This window comes from Lytechinus variegatus, chromosome 2 (genome assembly GCF_018143015.1).
Source record: "Lytechinus variegatus isolate NC3 chromosome 2, Lvar_3.0, whole genome shotgun sequence".
Taxonomy (NCBI): domain Eukaryota; kingdom Metazoa; phylum Echinodermata; class Echinoidea; order Temnopleuroida; family Toxopneustidae; genus Lytechinus; species Lytechinus variegatus.
This window is the reverse complement of record NC_054741.1, coordinates 21,394,377-21,417,137: the sequence shown is the minus strand read 5'-3', so window position 1 is coordinate 21,417,137 and position 22,761 is coordinate 21,394,377. Positions and strand designations below refer to the sequence as shown.

The following is a 22,761-nucleotide window of genomic DNA, read 5'->3' as shown; positions in this document are numbered from 1 at the left end:
CTCTTTGTGTGTGAGTGAAATCTGACTGGAAGTTGTGGCGGCAGAATATATATTTTCATTGATAAAGAAATGATTTGGTGATTGTTACCTTGGGAGGTACTAGGTAGTAGGTATTGACTGTTGATGTGTTATTTTTTTTTATCATGATAAAAAAATATATGATTTATATAGAAAAAAGGCTAGTCAGCTCTCAGCTTATCAATACTTAATCAGGGATTGCTAGAACACCTACTGAGTCTGTTTGTTATGTTCAATAATAAAGGAATTTATGTCCTCACTTTATTGAAACTTGTTTATTACATTTGATTGCAAACTCTCCCTCAAGTATGCTTTGAGTATTCTGACACTTTTTATTTTATGCAGGTAAATTCTTCTGAAAACTGAAGCTATTAAACGATACAGTAAATGGGTCCAGTAGATACACCAAATAAAATGGCTTATAAAACTACTGCCTTAGACCTCAGTCACATTTGCTCTACGGCAGCCGTACGGCGAGTTGAAAACAGCGGTTTTATTAATCTTTATTCAAACCACCATGTATATGTAGCTATTAAAAATGTTTAAAATGTATTCAACTCGCCATATAGCCGTCGTAGAGCAAATGTGGCTGGGCCGCTGGAGTAATAGGATCGAAAGAATCTCCTCTATATTTGATGTTATAAAGTGAAAATCCTAGGATCTAGATCGTTCCTGACATTATTTTAGTCAAAGTGTTCTAGAATAAGATTCCTCAGTTAGGTTGCAGGGATTGCCACGAATGTCTCTGTGCTCAGTAATGAGTCAAAGAATTGTAATGACAAGTGACAATTGTCGTATCCAAGCCGGTTAGCCGATTCATACATCAAGACCCACCTATTTCTTCTCAGCTCCCAAGCCTTGAAGAGAGACATCCCTCCTGTGGTCTATCGTCCAGGATATGAGCTTTATAAGTCAAGTCCAGGCCTTTTGAGGTAGACTTGATCTCAGAACATGTCCTGTGATCCCTTTGTTGTGGACCCAGCCCAATGACTAACACCTACAAGGATATCAGCAATACATTTTTAATGAAGTATTTTCTTGTGGTTTTTATATGATGTTTCTCAGGACGTAGGGTCATGAAAGTGATTTGTACACTGCGAAAACACCGGTGTTGATTTAACACCAGGGCGGTTTCTATATCGGTCCACACCAGAGAGGCGTTGAAACAACACCAGTTTAGAATCAAACAGGAATCGGTTTAACACTAATTGGTGTTGCGTAAATGCCAAATTGGTGTTCGCCTGACACCAAACCAGTGTTTCAACACCTACATGTATCTGATGTGGACTGGTGTTAAATTAACACCGGCGTTTTTGCAGTGTACAGTACCAATGCAAGCTTTCAGATTCTGGTATCATTATTTGCTTCCTACATGATATTTTTTCAAGTCTGCTGTCATCATTGTTGATCTCTCTGACTCTATCACACAGAATTTTCTTACCTACACTGGATTAATACAGGAATGACATGGTTTCATATTTTACTAATTGAATAAGATTAACACCCTAATGATTTACCATATAGATTTTCTTCAATTCAAATAATTGGTGACATGATAGACCACTTTTAGAAATACAAATGGAAAAGGATGAACTCCCTTATACTGTAACATAGTTCAAACTGTTGAATGCCAGGGTCAATTCTAGTTAAAAAAGTTGTAATAACTTTATAAGGGGTATTGCCACACATAATATTTTTATCAATAGTTCACACCCTTTCTTCCACCTTATTTTAATTTTAAAAACTACTTTGTCATGTATTTTTTTTCATTGTGATGAAAAATGAGTTCATGAACTTTATGAACTTATAATTACCAGTCAACTGTTGGACACCTTTGACAGGGTGTAGGGGCCTCCACCCATGATTAACCTATACTGATACCTTGATCAACCCTGCTGCTTGTGATCTACTAATCCTTTGGTGGAGGAGTCACCATGAACAGGCAGGACTTACTCACAAGAGGTATCATCGCTCCAGACAGTGTGTCCCCATCTGAACTGGCCTGGCCTCGATCAAACCGGGGTCCTTATTTGAATGGGAGTACTCTGTTCTTTTTTTTGTTGGAAGAAATTGAAGATGAAGAAGTTGTCTGCAATATTTTGGTTGCCCTTTCTTGCTGAAACCCCTCTGTCCACCATTACCATACACATGAGGTGGACCTCCATTAGTTAGCCTGCCTGTTTGAAGGGATGGTGAAGAGGTTATGGAAGGATGAGAGTGGGTTAAGAATGATGGAGGAGAGTGAGTGAGAGACAGGCAAAGGGACAATGATGGACATATAAGATAGGCAGAGAAATACAATTTTTAAAAAGAGCATAAACAGTAAATTCACTTAATAGCTACCTGAGGAATGGTAAAAAATGGGTGAAAACTAAAAGTAGAGATCTACTTACTGTTACAGAGAAAGTAATATTGAGGAATGAAGTTCATATGGATAGAAAGACAAGGAGATGCATTTGGTGATGGTTACCATAGTAATAGATGTTGGGGTTTCCTCTCTATTGTTGCCCTTGGAAGTAAGAGCACCAGGTCAGTATTAACCACTTGATATCAGGGATGTAAGGATTTAAGAAAATGGACAGGGGGCTTCCAAGCCCAGGTGACTACACTGTGGTTTAGCTTTGACATAGGCATGTGAGTGAGGATTAATACACACTCATCCTCTGATCAAAGGGGAAGTCACAAGCCCTTCTTCCAGGGGCCGCAGAAGGGGGGGGGGGGGGCATTGGGCTGGGGTGGCTTCAGCCCCCACTTTTTTCCAAAACTGTATAAAAACGTATAGACGACCATATGATTGTGATTTTTTGCACGGTCAGCCCCCCCACTTTGAAAACCGTTCTGCGGCCCCTGTCTTTCAAATGACAAATGATAGAAAAAAGGCGTTTTTTACTTTTTTCTTCAAATAATGACGGGTTGATATCATAAAAGGTATAAAATAGTTGATGTCCAAAGTGTGCCCTGACATAGCAACATGGTTTTATTTGATGATTTATGATGATTATAATTTATATGGCACCATTTTATGTAAAGCATTAAAAGGTACCCATAGTCTAATTGAATATGGATCAGAATATGATTTAAATTAAGACATGTATCTTAAATGATGTTTTTTTAAACTTTTTTTAAACAATATTTCAGAGGATGTAGAAATATACCATATCTACAAGTATGCAATTTTATCAAATGATTCGTAAAATAAAATGAAGATCATGTGAAATTGTTATTTAATAAAATCATTATTCAACAAGTTTATAATTTGGCAGTAGAAGAAATGTCTGAATTAATTCGCATTTGTCATCATATACATTTCACTGATCTGCTAAAGCATATTGATGCAGTTTCATCAGTCCCTGGTTTAATAGAACAATATGAAGGCAGATGCTTCTTGCCAAGTTCCTGTACATGTAACTCATGTGTCAAATCACATGATCAATTATATTGTCATCAAGTTAATTTGCTCAATCACAGACAGCTTGTACCATATGGAATATGAGTATATGACTGTGACTAAATAATGTTCAATGTGAAATAAAGCTAAAGTACTTTTTGTTAACTTTTGTGCCTTGAATTAGAAATTAATTACAGAAATTTGATATATTACCCAGTGTATTACTTTGAGTGTTATAGACCCCCTGTTGTTACCTTATACCAAGGTGAAGCATGAAGGGGACTAAATTTCTTGGATAACCTTGCCATAACCTTGCAGTAAACTCCTTTTTGAGAACAAGGTTCTTAATGCAAGACTTAAGCCATGGGATACCAGGCTTATAAATTAACTCCTCCAATCTCCTTATTTCATTCAAGTCTAAGAGCAAGAATTGGACATGTGTACTTGGTTAGTGATGTCCATTTGGTTGTGATTTGTAGGTAAATCAGAACAGTATGCGCTTGTTAGGAGCATGGTCATTGTAAGGTTTGTTATTTTGCTGTAAGAGGATAAACTGGATTTTATACAATTGATGTTGAGTAGAGGTCAAGATCTATCAAGATTCTAGGGAGATTTGAGAGTTAAGATGGCTGGGAAAAAGAGGGAGAAATGGTATTGAAATTAAGTGGTTTATATACATGTACAGTGGATGTGAAATACAAAGGTCATTGCTTTACTTTCAGGGAAGGTACTTTAACATTTTTTTTGACACTTTTACGTTTCATTGTCTCTCAACCGCGTAGCCAGGATTTCATTTTGGAGGGGGCGGTAAATGCACGCGAAGCGTGCCAACACTTACAGAGCGCGCGAAGCGCGCTCCCTAGGGGGTGGGTGCAGGGAGGGGGAGTTTCCCCCTCCCGCGCGAAGCGCGAAGCTTTTAGTGTTTCATAAATTAAAATGAAAAGGAGCCGTTTCTCTTGTTTCTAGTACCTCCAATTCGGTTGACTATATTGCGATTTTGAACCTTGTTTTCAAAAGTGATTGTGAACCCACAAAAGAGGTATACAATGGAGGAAATTAAAATGATAATAACTCCGCGCGAAGCGCGGAAGCTAAAGTGTTTTATCAATTTTTCTTGCCATAAAAAGGGTCCCGAGAAAAGGGTATTCTCAAAGATATATTGAATCTTTCTTTGGAAAGATCAGATTTGATTACAAACAATTTAGCATCAGTGCATATTTTTAACTCGCAAAACAGAGGAGAAGATTGGTAGAGGAAGATATTCCTCCCCGCGCAGAGCAATGAAACTCTGAAATTTTAAAGGGCGGACGTTTCATCAAATGTAGATATCTCTAATACCCAATCGTCTCTAATTTAATTGATTTTCTAAGATTATTGAACTTCATTACAAAGAAAATAGTGCGCATAAAGTTGAAACTTCTTGAAACTATCTTTCTATATAATAAAGGATGATTAATTTTTTTGACTTATCCTGAAGCGCTTCATTTTGAATATAAAGAAACTTAAGTGTCATTCAAAATTTCAAACTGAGGGCGCAGGACAGGAGATGAATGTATACAGGGAAATGACATGAAGTTTAATACAATTTGATAAAAAAATATTGTACTTTTTTATTTAATACGACACGAATTCCATACCTTCCTCTTTTAAAATTAGGAACCTGTTTGCCCCCAAATTATGGTTGTTGATAGTAATGAGCTGAAAAGCGGGAGAAGCTGACTTTATGGAGGTGACGGCAGAAACTGATATAAAGATTTTACCCGCTCGGAGCCGACCAGACCAGAAGTTGCGCGATCAATTGAAAAAAAAAGATAACTTCATATATTTACTTCGGCATAACCTTACTCAAATTCATGCCCTAATGTATACAATTTTAACTTTAACTGGCAAGAATCACATAGCTGAGGTGGAAAACCAGGGTTAGAGAAAAGGTGGGGGACAATGGAGAACTTCAATATTGTCATTTGACCGCGCGCAGCGCGGAAGCAAAATTCATATATGAATTTAGAGCAAGAAGAGTGAAGGAGTTAGTTTCTCTTTTGAGAAAAAAATAAAGAATAAAAAGAAAAAAAAAAAAAAACTTTCCTCCCTTTCTTCCCTTCCCTTTTCCTTTTCTCCTCTCTTTTTTTCCCTTCTTTTTTTCTTTTTGGGGACGTTTTGGGGGGGGGGCGACCGCCCCCACCGCCCCCCCCTGGCTACGCGCCTGTTGTCTCTGAATATCTAGGAGGGGAACAGGGACCTGATATTAAAGGTGTATTTGAATTTTGGTAGAGCCTGAAAATAATTGTGATCTACAGGGAGTGATTTGGTTACAGGTTTCAAACACATGTGTGCTGGCATAGAGCACAATGTAACTGTAATATAAATATATATATATATATATATATATGTATGTATATATATATATATATATATATATATATATATATATATATATATACAATACATTTAGGCCTATGCGTATTATTAAAATTTCCAATATTCCAAAAGTTGTAAAAGAGCCTTAAGTCAACTTCTCAAAGGCAATTGTCTGGAAGCCACCAATATTGAGACAAAGCGAATAGAGATCTACATGTATAGGATGTTTTTATGTGGCTTATATTGAATTATTCCCAATTAAATCTCTAGCCGCAGATGCAGCAAGGCCAATATTTAGGAGTATCTGGGATGCCCTATGCTGGTAATCAGTCATGAAGGAGATGAGCTAACCTTTTCAATTAACTCCATTCTTCCAGACAGATTTGATTTACTCGCTACCAAGGGAAAGAGGTCATTGTGTTAGGATTATCTACATTATTGTGGTAATATAAAAATATTAAGTAGGCACATTACCATTTCCTGTAGCTATCAATCAATTATGGGTTTTCCAACTAAAGTCTATTTCAATTGCATCTAATTGATGCTATTAGGTTGCCTCATAGAGGGCTCGTTAAAGAGTTTATTTAGAGTTTACCGAGAGTCAAAGCTGAAGATTAGATCAGGATCTTTCATCATTTCATGAACTTTGGAATTCAAGTTCATGCATGTATGTGATCATGAGAAATATATTCCTTTTGTACCTGCATACTCATTTAGGTGTGCAAATGGATATAATGGACTTCAGGTGTATTTCTGGCACTGATGTGCTATTTTTTATTTAAGATACATGATAATGATTTTTTTATTTGATTGTGCAGACAGGAAACAAATTCTGGAAAATACAGAGTGAAGTTCATTCATGAGGCACCTAAAGTGATTCCTTCATGTGCATCCATTCTTTCTTTTCTGTTTGGTATCATTAGTTGGATATATTGTTAGCTTCTCTGTCTTTGAATTGGATGCCTGCAATTTATCTGATTCTAAAAAGTAATTCATTGAATGAAGTATTATGCAAGGAAAAATATGAATGATACTGATGCTCACTAGAAAGGCTTTTCCATAAAAAAAAACCTATTATTAAATTGAACCCACTTTTCAAGTGTAATATTTAATTGATCATTGGCAATATTTGAACAGTGAATGTGTTCAAATTAGATGTAATAAGAGTGACGGCATCCTTGTTTTAATACACAGAATCTGTCTTCATGCCTGCTATATAAAGGTTCACCCAAATATGATTATGTTGGAATTCAGTTGGCAAGGTCCATAAAATGAGTGCTTTGGATGGTAATCAGCAACACTAATGGTGTAATCAGATCATGATGTGCAAAAATACATTACTTATGCATGCTTTGAGAATTGAGATCGCATATGTAAATGATGTAGCTTACAGTATTTGTCATCATTTGGTCTGAATATATATCACATTTCGATGATTTTGTCTCCTGGTATTTTTCATATTACAAATTTGAATGTATAGGTAGACCTACATGAATCATTCAAAACATGATCTTATTCAAATTGGTATAGAGAAAATAAACAGTCAAACATTGAAATGGGAGTGGGGAAGAGAGGATTGGCAGGCAGCTGTCCCTTTTCTGTTTTAACTATGCAGAATGAAATTCAAAGAAAAATTTTAGTCTGAATTGTATAAAAACAGGAATAATGATTGTAGGCTACAGTAAAGTACGATTATACCTTTAATCAAACCGAAGGTTCAAGAGTTTATCTTTACAAAGGGAACTGTTTTGAGGGAATTTCAATATTGTGGTTAACATGGTTAATGTTTGTTTACAATGAATACACCATTTTTAAAGTTCACCAGAGGACTTGATACTAATTGTATCATGATGTGACACAAAATAATTTCAGGTATAGTTATTTTTTTTACATTAATCAACAATGTTTGTATTCAGTGGAAGTTTGAAAAAATTCAGGTCATTCATTAGAAGTGTGAAAGGGATGAATTCTAGATCTATGCTAATAATTTTTCTTTTCCATCGACTGTCCTTTTCTCTCTTGCTTTCTCTCCATTTCTTCATTTAAGAATATAATTCCTTACATGTACATGTATGACTCTTCTCCGTTTGTTACTTTTTAAAAAAACCTTTGGCATTTACATTTGTTGTTCAAATTATCAAATCTAAATAACCACTTTTCACTCTTCATTCTATATTTTCTGTAAATCTCTATTTGTTTTAAAGCCTCATCTTGGTTTCAAATTTAATCTTTATTAGATTTCTTTCTCGAATATTGAATGCTCTTTCTTTTTCATTCATATCATTTATTAACGTATTGTATATATATCATATTTTGGGGGCATATTTTGCCAGAACCACTATTATTATTAACTGGTCCTTTCATAAAAATGGCAGAAACCCAGTGAAATGGTCCACCCTCATGATGTTTTTACAGGATGGGTGACACCCTTTCGCCAAATTAAAAAATAAAAGATATTACTCCTCCAATTTCTTCTACATCATGATAGACGTCGCATTTCCACAAAGAATGGATTGAATGTATAGTAGAAATCCCTGATGTCTAGAGAATCCTGATTTCACACATCCTACCAGAGAAATTTGGAGATGGGTTGGCCAAGTTTTGACAGCAAAGTGTCATCCCAGCATGGATTCAACACTCACTGCTATTAATTTGAGTCATGGTGTCATTTTATTTTGATGCTCAAGCTTTTGAGAATACCTAAACAGTTTCATATTTACTGAAATGGGGAAGAAATTCAACAGCTATTAGGAGTTTAGTTCAAATTCCATTACTGGAATTTGCAAGGTTTTGTGCCCCTATGTGTTAAATTTGAAGGATGTCAGACACTTGTATAGAGGGAAACCTGTTACACTAGGCCCTTTAAATTTTCATGGCTGTTGTTGGTCTTTTTTGACCATGCAAGAGGGATGTGGAGTGTGAAGAAGACCAGGGTCTATTCTTTTGTTGGGAGATATAGCACATGAAAGGTGTTTTTAATTAATTTTGCCTGTGTGGGTCTTTTTATGACACTATCCGACCACATTTCACAGAGAAGGTGGCAATCTCTTACAGCGTCGCTTCCGATGAAGAACTGGGTTTATTTCAAGCAGATACAATAGGGCAAAAAAAATCCAGTGGTTTTTGCAATCCAGATACAGAGCTTCAAATAATGAGGCAAAAGGAATCACTGAATTAAATCAGTGCTATTGATTTATTACTTTTCAAAGTTTTGAAAGTTTTTTAATTCAAAGTTTTAATTTTTAACGACTTTTAATTTTCAAAGTTTTAATTTTCAAAGACTTTTGAAAGATGATGTTATTATATTTCTAGGTACACCTGTATGTACGACGTATTATATCAAAATTGATTTAAATTCTTACATGGATCATGACTGGATGAATGAGAAGAATTTATATTAATTTTTTTACATTTATGGCCACTAAATTATTAATATATTTCAATTTTTTTTAAGCATATGACATTCCAGCACATATTAACAATATACTTGAATAACTTGGAATTCATATAGATTTAATGAGCTCATTTTTCTAAGTTCCAAATTGACCGTTGGTGGCAGGTGATTAAGTAGAGAGGTGTAATACTGCTATACCCCTGGGTGACATACACACTGAGTGCATATACCTGCTGTGTAACTGGTGACAAACATAACATTTCAGAGTGTTGATGGAAAAGAAAAAAAAGTCAGTTGTCTGACCTTCACTTCGCATCTCTTGTCACCTCCGATCAAAACAGTAAATAACAGACTGGACTGATGGATAGAAAATGGAGGGATTAAAAAAAAAATTTTTGTTGGGTATATTCTTTTGAAAGAAGGTGAGGAGAAGTGGCTTAGAAATGGTTGAATGATTGTTGTAAGTGGGAAGATAAAGATGGGCGTATGGATTAGATTAATCTGCGTCCAATTTATCTGGATATGAAGACATAAACAGGCCAATAAGTGCTTGAGGTAGCTTAGGATCAGGCGTGAAGGTTGCTTTTGTTACATTAGGTGGTTTCAGACCACCTCGAAGTTCGCCAGTTCCAGGTATTCTCTGATCGGGAAATTTACCCCGATCAGAAAATACCAGGTATTTTGGTAATGTGAAAGCAAACTACGCGTAATTTCCCCGAAAGAAAATACCCGCTAAATAGTAGGTACTTGGCAAAATTACGAGAACTTTCGTGGGGATTTTTCCAAGGTCGCAGGTATTTTGGCGATGTGAAAGCAAATTACGGGAACTTTTAGCCCAGCGTGTCGTTGGGCGCGGCGGCGTGGGTGGCTGCTGGGCTAGTGATTTTGAATCTCGCGCCTTGCCTGCTTATCAGACCATACTGCGCATGCTCGTAACTTCGGGAACTTATCCCGAAGGATGTGTTTCGGGCGGTGTGAATGCAGAAATAATTAACGGGTATTTTGTAGCCTTAAAAAGTTCTCGTAATTTAACGGGGATTCTTGTGATCGAGGCGGTTTGAAACCACCTATTGTTACTGGATGTTGTCAGTTTTAGACCTAGAAAGGAGGCATAGGCTACGCCATGCACGTGTAGGAGTTGTGGCGAGTGCCTGTAATCCGAGCTACATGTACATGTCAAATAAGAAAGTGTTTGAACACTAAATGAAACACTTGTACCAACCTTTTGGGGTGTAATCTTGTTGTACCCTAAGTGGAAAAAGGTGCAAAAATGCACCTTTTTATTATCATTTGCGCCAAGAAATGCTCATTAGGAACCTTAAAGGTAGAGCGTTGCACCTCCTTTAAGGGGCATAATACTTGACATTAAAAAGGTTCAACTTTGAGCATTTATTACATTGTTCGTTTCTGCACCTTACATGTATAGGGTGCTTAATATATCAAACTGCACCCACAATGGTGCACAAATGAGCATAATTGCATTCATGAGCACCCCCTGGGATGCTACTTTTGTGCAAAATTTGAACCCCTATTTCTTAATGTGTTCATTGGGGAGGTTACAAATTGATGCAGAGGTTTGAGGTTCAAGCCCTGGTCACTTAATATAGGTCAGGGACATGAATAACAACTTCTGATTGATACATATCTGTTAAAACTCAAACATAGGCCTACACTATTGTGCCTCTCATTGCTTCTTTAATGACCCCCCCCCCATAAGATACAATGCAAACTGTATTGAAATGTACCAGTTTTGGGTCATTTGAGCTGGAGTTCACCTGAAGATTGTGAAATTCCCCCTTTATCAGTTTGCTGTGTTCAATTTCATTGCGTTTCTTTCATATTTCAGAATATTTCCAAATGAATGTTACAAGATTCACTGCATGTAAATAGTTCTTAAAACTTATGTGATTAAGACAGTTTTGTCAAAATTGCAGATTGATCGAAATAGATCCAGGTGAATTTTATGCTCATCTGATATGGCTATATATCACCAATTGTCTGTTTTATGACCACACAATACATACCATGATGAGCTGTATCTTATACAAATTTCTATGTTCAATCTTCAAAGGTTTGTTTATTTGTCTGTTAGACAACCTTCATGTTTAGGAGAATACCAACAAAAGATATCTGGTTTTATGTTGACATCCAAGCACATTAAAATGGTATTTAATGACGTTTTATTGCATAATTTGGCATTATTTAGCTTCCAAATATCACATACTGTCTATTTTACCAGGGTCTATCTGTGAACATGTAATCCAATGTAATCATTCAACTGCTATAAACCTTGTAATAATTGCTTCATGAGTGTGTAAATAAGGTATGTGGCTGACTTTAGATCAGAAGAATTTCTCTTCATATATTGATCCATTTATCATCTGTGAGTCATACTATTTTCTACTTCATGAAAATAATTTTGGTTTGGTATTGGGTAAGCGGGTATTATAGGCCCATTCTCTATCTTTCCATGGACATACTAGGTCCATGATCTGTCTACCCAATTATTTATTCATCTAGTTTAAAGCCATGTTTTGTCATTTCCAAGTACTTTAGTTATATCTATCTGACTCCTTCCTGTCCTTCCTCCTACCCACCTGCCCGCCCACAAGGCTTTAGTATGCAATAGTTATAAAAGTGTTCTCTTTTTTCTTTTTTTTTAAATAATCATCAAACCATCAAATCTGAGACATATATAGGCCTAAGCCATTGATGGTTCAACAACCATATTAAAAACAAATTAACAATTCCTTGGTTCAACATCAAATCAAAGAAGAAAATGAGTTTATTGTACTATATTTTCTATTTCTTATTCCCAAATTTTGATATTTTTTATTTCTTTGATGCTAATGATGAATTTGAATAGAATTGGGACAGTTGAAAGTCATAATATCAGCATGATCAGTATATACACTAAAGTTATCTGTCACTGTTGACTGATTTTACTACCATAGTGGCAAGTTGGATAAAAGTGAAATAAACTATACAACAAAGCAAGTAAAGTTTACCATACCAAGCAATTTTCTTTTTCAATTCGTTTTTCAGGAAAATTCTGATAGCGGCTGTTTTGCCATAGTGCATCTATTCATTAAGGCAGCACATAGACCTACATTTTCATCGATGGTAGCCTACATGTATGTTAAATAATATCAGATTAGAAAGTCAACAAAAGAAATAATAAAGAATTTGATTGCATTTTTACACATATTGAATGTTGGGGAAGTGATGTGATTTTCTCAAGTTTGATAAGAAATATTCATGCCAATTATTTGAATTGTTGAAAGTCATGTTTGACTTATTTCAAAGTAATTTCAATTAAAGTAGCAAGGTTTAAACCAGATTTTGAAATTTTTTTTTTACTTTAAATACATGTATATAGGCAAGCTTCATTTAAAAATGTAATTCCCAGATCTTGGTGGATGTTGAGATGTTACATTAGTTGATCTTTTATCACATGTTCATGCTCGTGGTTAGAAAACTCTCCTGGTATATATGCCTGATTGCCTGGACAATAAAATGCAATGTGACTTGATGATTCTTGTAATGGCACTTTTTGTGATGAAACATACTCATGTTCTGTCCTTGTCTGGTCAGATCTGTCTTTTAGGCATATAAAACTGTCTCCAGATGTACTTTGAAGTCAGCTTGTATTACATGTCTTGTGACATAAGGCTGTTTACTTTACACTAACAACCAAGCATGAACAAAACAATATCCATGAGGACTTTGCAGACATGCATAAAGAGTTGTGCCAACAGTTTCTGTATACAATCACATGCTTACATAGATTAAAGACAGACAGTTTGTAATTGGCAGAAATGAGTGTGCCTAAGATTTCCATTGTCGAAGTACAAAAGGAATTGTATTGAATGATTTTCAGTTATTTGGTTTCCGAGTCTCGGGTTCTTGCCTTTATGGATGGATGTTACAATGAATGGAATTGTTTGAGCATGTTATATGGTCCCTTTCTTTGCTTTTTCGGCAACATAGGCCGAGAAAACACTCAATCATTTCAGCTGCATTTGCGATTAACGTGTTTGTATTTCTTTGCAAATGTTTCCTCTGAATCATGGGTGAGGCTCCAGATTGCCCTTTGAAAGACTTTGAATTTTATTTTTGGGTACGGATGACTTGACCACCCGTACTGTAAGTTTAAAAGAAAAGACGTTTTCAATGTAGAATAGACCTGTCAATTTACAGTATAGCTTCAACAATATTATTGCTTCAAGAGTTGAATCACATTGAATAAAATATTCACAGTTATTTAATATTTGCTGCTACATCTTTCAAATATGGTCGATGATTTTAACAATCAAATATCTATTTTATGTTCATATATATGAATTCAATTATTTACAAGGTAAAGCCAAAATAGTGTGATATAAATGATATGAAGATTGTTTGCTAAATTCTATCATATTTGAAAATTTTACAATTCTCATCTTGTATGTTTCAACGTCTTTTTGATCACAGTAATTAAGAAGTTTTTTTCTCAGAGAAGTGAAAATAAGGTCAAACAGGGGACATTTTATTGTCAAAACATTTTGATTTAAAGTTTTGCTTGTATCATGATATTGATCACCCCTTTGAAGGTACATTATGCTTTCTTCATGTGAGTGATCTCACTTGTTTTTTTTTTTTTTTTTTGGGGGGGGGGTTATTTCACACTTTGCTCATTTTAGGTTAAAATTTATTAACAAGCCTCTGAATGTCAGATTGGCAACGTATACAATGACATGAAAAAAAAGGCGAAATATATTGCACTTGTAATAAATGTCAATTTGATGCTCCATTTATGCATGATAATGAAGTGTCTTTACTAAGCTTAGCTCTAATCGTTCTACCCAGACACGACCATGATTTTGAGTAACATGTATATTAGATCCCATATCGCAGATAATTTTAGTTAACTATCTGAACTCTTTATGCCCCCATTTGTAGATATAAGCTGCTTTTAACCCCCTCTTCCCCTATAAATACATCAATTAAATATCAGATTTTAAGTACTTTACATGAATAAAAGAAACAGATAAGCTCTCAGTTTATGATTATCAGTTGTATCAGGCCTCAAATCATTTTCCGAATTGGGACTGTTTCTTACCGGTAGTCATCAATAATAGGCTATTTGATTACACTTAATTTGGGATAACACCAAATAATTAGGGTACATCGTGAAAATAAATGGCGAAGTTTGAAAGGATCACTGCCTGCAAAATCAGAGTTGATATACCTACTTTATTGTTGTCAATCTTTTAGTCAAATCTGCAATATAAAGTTATTCTGTTTGAGTGCTGTTTTGAGGTGATTTAAGATCTATGTCACAATTAGTAAGGGGGGAGCTTTAAGTTTATTATTTATAAACATGCATATCAACAATGCTTTCAGTTTGTAGTGCATAACTTATTATATAATTTAACATTGCCTTTCTTTCTTTTTTGGACCCCTTTAAATTGACACATAAAGCATTGAAATAGAATGACATGTCCTTTTCAAGTATTGTCTGTTTGGGACTCATCTGATTCTATGTAACAATTTCACATGGAGGTAGATTATTTAAGTTCAGTTTATAGATCTTGAGATGAGAGTGATTGCTTGAAAAGTGTTTGTCATGCCCTGCTATCTTCACAAAAGTACAAAGTAGACTTCCTGTGTATTCTTGAAGGGCAAAATACACCCTTGAAAAAAAGTTGTCAATTTTGGAATATAACGTACTATATATAGATCCCTGTTAATGACTTTCTATGGCTATTTTTGTTCAAGTGTCTGCCTGGAGATACCAAAATAACACTGACTTTAGGAATAGATGGTTTGGAAGAGTTCAAGGCTGGGAGAAAAATAATATTGGTAAATGATTTATCGACTCACCGGTGCAGTCGGCTATTTCTTCCTCTGAAAAGACAATTGTCATTCTGCTATTGGCAAAGCAGACTTCCTTTCATTTCCACCACAGACAAGGAGCATTATAGGCAGCTTGTGCCCCGCAGAGGAACAAATTAGACACTTGAACTTGACTATCTGGGGCTTACAAGTGCAATTGTCATGGTTGATTTGTTAGAATGCTCCAAAATGGATCATATGGATGATAAAGTATGATTTATTTTGATCTCATTTTTCTTGGCATGGGTACACCCTGCATTTAAAATCATGTTCTTATGTTTGTGTTAGTATGGCAAGAGGTAGATTCAAGATACGGCCATTTTACCTATAAATGTAGGACCTGATATGAACAGTCACCTTGATTTTTGAATGCCTTAGCTGGGTGATTGCTTGTTTTGAGATTAATATACATTAATGATCAGTGTTTATAGTAATAATATCATGGTGATTATGACAAAGATAATTATGATTATGTAAGAAAAAAAATTGTTCCATTGTTATCCCAAGGTCAGTTCATGGTGCACCAAGACCTAACGTATTTTGAACTGCTCCCTTCTCCCATATTCCCAAGCCTGGATTACCTGAGAATGCATGTATTCATGCGTAATAGATGATGTTGTGACTTATGGTTATAGAGATCTCATTGGGTAATTCATCAACCTGATAATACAAAGGTGATATTGATGATAAAAAGGGGGGCTTATCTCTCGGTAGACGGGAGATTTGGATCGCACTCATTTACAATGCTCACAAAATGTGTTTTATGAACATAGTCTATATTTTGCACTATTTTGAATTTAGTTTTATGATATATCACCTGAAAATGTTTAGCCTCTTTTTTGATAATTCTTTTTCAACCCCATCCATGACCCCAAACCATCATTACAACCATTGAGGGATACCCATGTGTTACAACCAAATCCTGCATTTGTACTATATTGATCAATAAACTTGATAAATCCCACATTTACTGGGGCAATTCGGAAGATCTATGACAGAGACCGAACTGCGTGGGCTCCCACGGGACTAGACACCGCGTCTCCTCTTCTTGTCTTTCCAAATCCAACCATCAAACATCCATGTCAATAGAAGAGACTAAACCTGGCACACACATTTACTCAGGACAGGTGTATCAGATTTGACCCTATCATCAAAAGACCATTAAGAGCTCTAAAGTCTAATCATGGAGATATAGGATGATAAGAAGGTCACTGATAATGGGATTTAGGGGCTATTGATACTCCCTTAATGATAACCCCCTATCTCTTGTCTAATAGGGATGTTATAGTGGACTCAAGTGTAATGGATATGGGTTCAGAGAACCATGCACCTATTACAATATTGTAATAGGTCCATGAGAGAACTTGGGGCTGAGTCCTTCAGAGATCTTTTGCCCTTTTTACACAGGATTTTCTTAACCCCGGACTATCGCTAACCCCATACTATCCTTAACCCCGTACTATTTTTTTCCTTTTCACACATGCCAAATTGTTATTGCTAACCCCGGATAAGGAATGCTTGCTTTTTACACACGAAACTCGCTAACCCCGGACTGGTGGTTTTTGTCGATCATTCGTAGTACAAGTGCTTCACTCGTACACTTTTTACACACGCTACAATTTCCATAACCCCGTACTATAGGTGGGGCCAAATAGTACGGGGTTAAGCTTAGCCCACTTTCATTTTACACATGCGATCTTAACCCCGTACTATTGCTCTTAGCACCGCAATTGGTGGGATAACCCTGCTTTTTTGCAGGGCCAAATAATCCTGTACTATAGGTGGGGTTAGCCCACTTTGCAAAAACGCTGTGTAAAACGAAAGTGGGCTAAGCTTAACCCCGTACTATAGGTGGGGCTAAATTGCCATTTAGCCCCACCAATAGTACGGGGTTAAGGAAATTTTAGCCTGTCTAAAAAGGGTACTTGTTGCTGCTGTTATTGTGTTTGAGATGAAATGGTGCACGGACAAGATTGTGTCTTGTGTATCTGTATTGTGCCACAGTGATCTCAAACATCTTGATATAACCCTTCCAATGACAGTGGAAGTACTCTTATTGGAAACATTAAGATCACCTTGGCTTAGACCAAGTCTTGACTGTTATGCCCTTTTTACACAGGATTTTCTTAACCCCGGACTATCGCTAACCCCGTACTATCCTTAACCCCGTACTATTTTTTTTTCCTTTTCACACATGCCAAATTGTTATTGCTAACCCCGGATAAGGAATGCTTGCTTTTTACACACGAAACTCGCTAACCCCGGACTAGTGGTTTTTGTCGATCATTCGTAGTACAAGTGCTTCACTCGCAATTTCCTTAACCCCGTACTATTTAAGCTTAGCCCACTTTCGTTTTACACATGCGATCTTAACCCCGTACTATTGCTCTTAGCACCGCAATTGGTGGGATAACCCTGCTTTTTTGCAGGGCCAAATAATCCCGTACTATAGGTGGGGTTAGCCCACTTTGCAAAAACGCTGTGTAAAACGAAAGTGGGCTAAGCTTAACCCCGTACTATAGGTGGGGCTAAATTGCCATTTAGCCCCACCAATAGTACGGGGTTAAGGAAATTTTAGCCTGTCTAAAAAGGGTAAAAGACATCCATCTTTGGCAATGTTGATAACCGGTCCTGGACCCACAATGCAAAGTTAAGCATTTTATTCTAGGGCTGATTTTTATTATTAATTACATGGATCAGTATGTGTAATCAATCATATCAATCGATTGCATGTGCGCACTCTTAAAACACTGAGTAAACTTTTACCCAATATCGAGTAGTAAGGGATTTTATTTGTTGAGTATTTTTTTACCCCAAATTGGGCTATTTTAAAGCGATAATGCATAAAATTTACAAAATATTGGGTATCTTGTTACCCAATAAACATGCATGTTCCCATTTTACCCACTATTTGGTAAACCTTTCATTAGAGTGTATGATCAATCACCAAGCTTTTGAGTTCTTATGCTGTAGGTGTCGAACGTGTTGATATTGCCAGGGGCCTTGTTGCATCACAATCCATAGTTTAGGGTTGTGGAAAATTAGGTTCAGAGTACATGGAGTAAGGGAAGCGATATTGAAAAAAAAAATTATACAGGTTTAAGATAAGTTGAGACTCACCTTATAAGAGTTATTGTAATTTGTAAAGATTTCAATCAAGCATAGATATTTCTAATATTTGGAAATGATAACTTTAATTTGTTTTAAAAATGTTTTCAAAGTCGCAATATCAGTTGAGCTTACACAAAAGCAATGAATGCACATGATAGGATTTTGCATATTAGTTTTCCTTTTGTGTATTCCGTGGAGATTATTGTTTCCATTACCGTTTATTTTCATTCCTTTTTTTCATTACAGATTATGAAATAGCTCATCCAGTTCAAGTAGATTCCTCAGGGACTTATCTTACACATCATTTAAAACCAGTGAGGAGGAAAAGGAGTATACAAAAGAAGGAAAATGAGAGGACAAATACAAACATTTTATCATCACCAAACTTTACAGACTCGCAGGAGAAAGAGCCTAAAGTTAAGCCTCATTCTAGCGGTAGCAGCATTCGTGGGATTCATGTTAAATTTAATGCATTTGCTCAGGATTTTGTGCTTGAACTGGTGGCAAATGAAGAGCTCACGGCACCGGGATTCAAGGTGCAACGGCGGAAGAATGGCAAAACAACAGTCGAAGAGTACATTCCTGAAATCGATAGCTGTCACTACCATGGCAGGCTAACCTCTCACAAGGATTCATCCGCAGCAGTGAGTCTCTGTGATGGAATGGTAAGTTTAGTTGCTTCCTTTCTACAGGATGGAAAAGTATGGAATACAAGTACTGAGTGAATTCAGAAGGGTATCTTTTGTTGCTCCAACTACCGGAAACAATTTTGGGAATACCACGTATTGTCTTGACCAAAAATACATGAGAGCATAGTTCTCACACAAATTCAATTTAACAGCATAACAATGTTTTGCATGACATGTGAATGTGAGTGGAGGGTATGGGGTGGGTCTGTAGTAATTGAAGTAAATCTGATTATTTGCTTGCTTGCTGAAAAGGAAGGCATTATTATTATTACTTATTATTTGTACTGCGCTTTTCCCATTAGGCCCAAAGCGCTTACAATGAATAAGATGTAATATTTGAGTTGGATTCTCTTATTGAAGTCTTATCACTAGCTAACACTCATCCATATATATCTACCGCGCTACATCTTAAGAGTGTTACATTGGGCATGCACTCATTATCAAATGATACAATTTGTGCAGTGTCATAAATCATAATGACAATCTATCAAAATCTAGATAATTGCAATTTGGTCAGTTACACATGCGAGACATGATTGCAATTTCCTTGCATATGCAAATGAATCTGTTCATATAGCTATATGAACCCCTACTCAACCCTTCATCAAACATATCAAAGGCTTCTAATGGTTTGTTGGTTTAAAGATTGATGGGCCAGTGGAAATAACAGAAACCTTAATAATACATGTAGTATTAATTTAATGGAATTCCTGATACTTCTCCCATTTATGGCATTAGGTTTGATGTTTGTGATCTTGTATAATTCGGTGTTCTTTCTGTTTGTTTCTTCATATCAATATTTTTAACAAGATACTTTTATTTTGTGAATGCCAGTGCCCACCTTTTTTCAGCATTAGAGCATATCACAGCTTAACAATATATCAAATATGTGGAACATATAGTGACAACGTTTGATGCTTCGAAGAGAATTTGTTGTGCTTGTTTATAGACAAATATTTAAGGTATGATATCAGAAGCATTCATTAATGGATCACTTCACTTGGAATTTTTGATTGAAACTATCATTTTTATATTGTTTTCTCCAGTTTGATTGCTACCTGTCACTACTGTAATGATTGAAAGGAAAATGATTAGAGTGAAAGAAACAAAGAGAAAAAAAAATGTGTGTGTGTGTGTGTGAGAGAGAGAAAGAGATGGGGGTAATGGAAAGAGAAAGAGCAGAAAAAGAATTTGCAGAAGAGAAGAAATGAGGAAAAGTAGAAAGAGAGAGAGGGGGCATGGATAAACAAAATCATACAATATTTGTTTGCATTGATAATGGTGAAATAGTTTTTCTTAAGATAGAGACAACATAAAAATAGAAAAATAATAATAACGTTTTATTTACCCAGGGTAGCCACTTCAGTTATGAAACTGCTCTACCAGCGGGCCCTGCATAACATAACATGTTATCATTACCCTTCTCCAATCTAAATGCTGAGCGCCTAGCAAGAAGGCAGAAGGTCCCATTTTTATAAGTCTTTGGTATGACTCGGCCGAGGATGGAACCCAGGACCTCCCGTTCATGAGGCGGACGCTCTACCGCTGAGCCACCATGCCTTCATACCTCTTATTTAATAAATGCTATCAGGTCTGTAACTCCTTTAAATCATTTGACCTGAAAAGAACCAATAGAGCAGGTTCAACATATCAATTAGTGGATTATTACATCACAATCATGCTCTAAGTTGGTCATTATGTCATTAAGTTGATGGGATAAAGCTGGGATAAATAAGAGGTGTGTTATAAATGTTGTGCATCTCTGTGTACATCTCATTAATTTCAAAGATACTGAGACTAGACAGGTTAAACACTCTAGCCTACAGTATGTAATTTTCATTGTAGATCATATTCTTTAGAGATTAAATTTGGAGATTGAAAAAATGAAAAATGAAAAAACCAGTTTTAATTATGTGTACCTGTACTTATTTTGAAAATATGCTCTTCAAATGAACATGTACTTTTCCTTTGCAAGCAAGTTATTAGAGCTCAAAGTTTTGGATTCGTGACGTCATAAACGAGCAGCTGCCCCATGTGTTATGTAATATAAAATGCATGAATTTCAAATTTTGCATGGTTCCTGATGACTTAATTTTGTTTTCTATTCATGATTGGATGTGAACTGATTTGTCTATTGATATACAAAAGGTACAGTGAAAACCATTTTCAATTTTCTTAGAAAATGACATTTCATTGATTTCTTACCATTCGCTATGTAGGAATGCTGCTCGCATATGACGTCACAAATCAAATAATTGAAATTCTAATAACTTTTTAATTACTTGATGAATTTTTCTCAAACCTTCGGCAATATTTTTTATTATTTTTTCTGCTATTTTTACAATAAAGTTTTTGTCAGGGTGAACTTCCCCTTTAAGGGGTGAGTGTCATTTTGAGGGGAATATTATTGGAAATGAAATGAAGTCCTCTCTTCGTACCTTACGATCATAGGTCATGAAAGACTGTGCTGTTAATCCCAGACGAGATGGCTTGAAAATACATCAAGGGGTGTGTTGATGCATAATTTTCAAAACTTCAAAAAGTAGTTTTTCGGTATGCACATTGAAAATACACATTTAAATGCAATATTGGTTGTGCTCAATCTTTTCAGTCTAGTTAGTAGTAAAATAGAATAAGATAACACAGTCATGTTGCACAATATTTGTCCATGCACACTGTCAAATAAGCCAGTTTTTAGAACCAGTCATAGCACACAGTGCAGATAAGGGTTTTGTAAAGTAAAATCCAAACTCTGACATGAAACTCTTAGATAATTGCCTAAAAACAGCAACATTTAATTCAGACACACAATACAGGCCAAGTGACTGGGTATTTTAAGGTGGATTAACTTGCCTCTTGGTGCCCAGAGTTGAAATGGGAATGTATAAATGGCAATAACTTATACTGCAGTAGTCTATTGTAATTCATAGTACATTCAGTGATATCTACTGGAGGTAATAATCATCTTCAAAAGGAAATTTAAATCCATTTGTGAGACATCTTTGTTGCTTAAGGTTTACTTTTGTGAGTGACATCTCCATCATATTTTAAAGTCTGTTTGAACCAAAATGTCAGCATTAATGCTAGTGTAAGTGATGTTACCTTCATTCTTGAATTAAAAAAAGAGAGATGGTGATCTCTTTTAAGTTTTGTGATTCTGCAAGTGATGCTCTTCATCAATTCTTATAAGGAAAAGGATGTTAACATAATTTGAACTAAGTTCAGTTGAAATCTGGAAAAACAAATTTTGAGCATAAACACACCTTAGGGGTGCTGAATGAGATGAATCCAAGCCAGACCTGACCAAGTAGATTTGCCCAAGAGAGAATTCTCTAACTTTCACCCCTAAGAGGATGCCGACAAGATCGTCTGATCCTGCCCGACGGACATCAGATTATCCTCCAAATTCTATTCTCAAAGTTTGCTAAGGCCAACAGGCCATGTTTGATTTCTGGAGTGTTTTCCATACAGTTTCATATTGCTCTGGCACCTCTTTAAAAAAAAAAAAATCTTCGGCACGTGTGAGGGGTACCAATTTGTTGTTTCGGCAAGCAGCAAAGCATCGATATGTGTGCATTGCTCTCTCTCCCCATTTTTAATCCGTAATACTAATTTAGATTGCTTTTGTATTGCTTTTCTGTTTTTCAGTGTTTTCCCCCAAGTTTGGTAATCAAGATAATGAAGATTTATAGTTTCCCCTTAGCAATTTATTATGAAGTTATCAGTTGCAATCACTTGAGGTCTTTACATAACTTTGAAGTTGACAAGGTACTTTATTGTATCTATAGTTGAAGTTTATTTTAAGCTTAGCTTATGTACCCCATATTGTATCTGATAACCTTGGTTTGTAGCCAGCTCTAGTGATTCGTACTAAAGTATTCTGATACACTCTAAAAAAAGGTTACCCAATATTGGGTAAAATGGGA

The 22,761-nt window shown here is 35.8% G+C and overlaps 1 protein-coding gene across 1 annotated transcript in view; it reads left to right on the top strand.

The window, feature by feature from the left end:
- LOC121407559 (A disintegrin and metalloproteinase with thrombospondin motifs 16-like) overlaps window positions 1-18,890 on the top strand; it is a 28,135-nt gene extending 9,245 nt beyond the window's left edge. The window contains exon 3 of the mRNA XM_041598695.1: window positions 18,393-18,890. Within this exon, the coding sequence (XP_041454629.1) occupies window positions 18,393-18,871 (479 nt within the window). The 3' untranslated portion in view covers window positions 18,872-18,890. The remainder of the gene's footprint in view (window positions 1-18,392) is intronic.
- The last annotated feature ends 3,871 nt before the right edge of the window (window positions 18,891-22,761 follow it).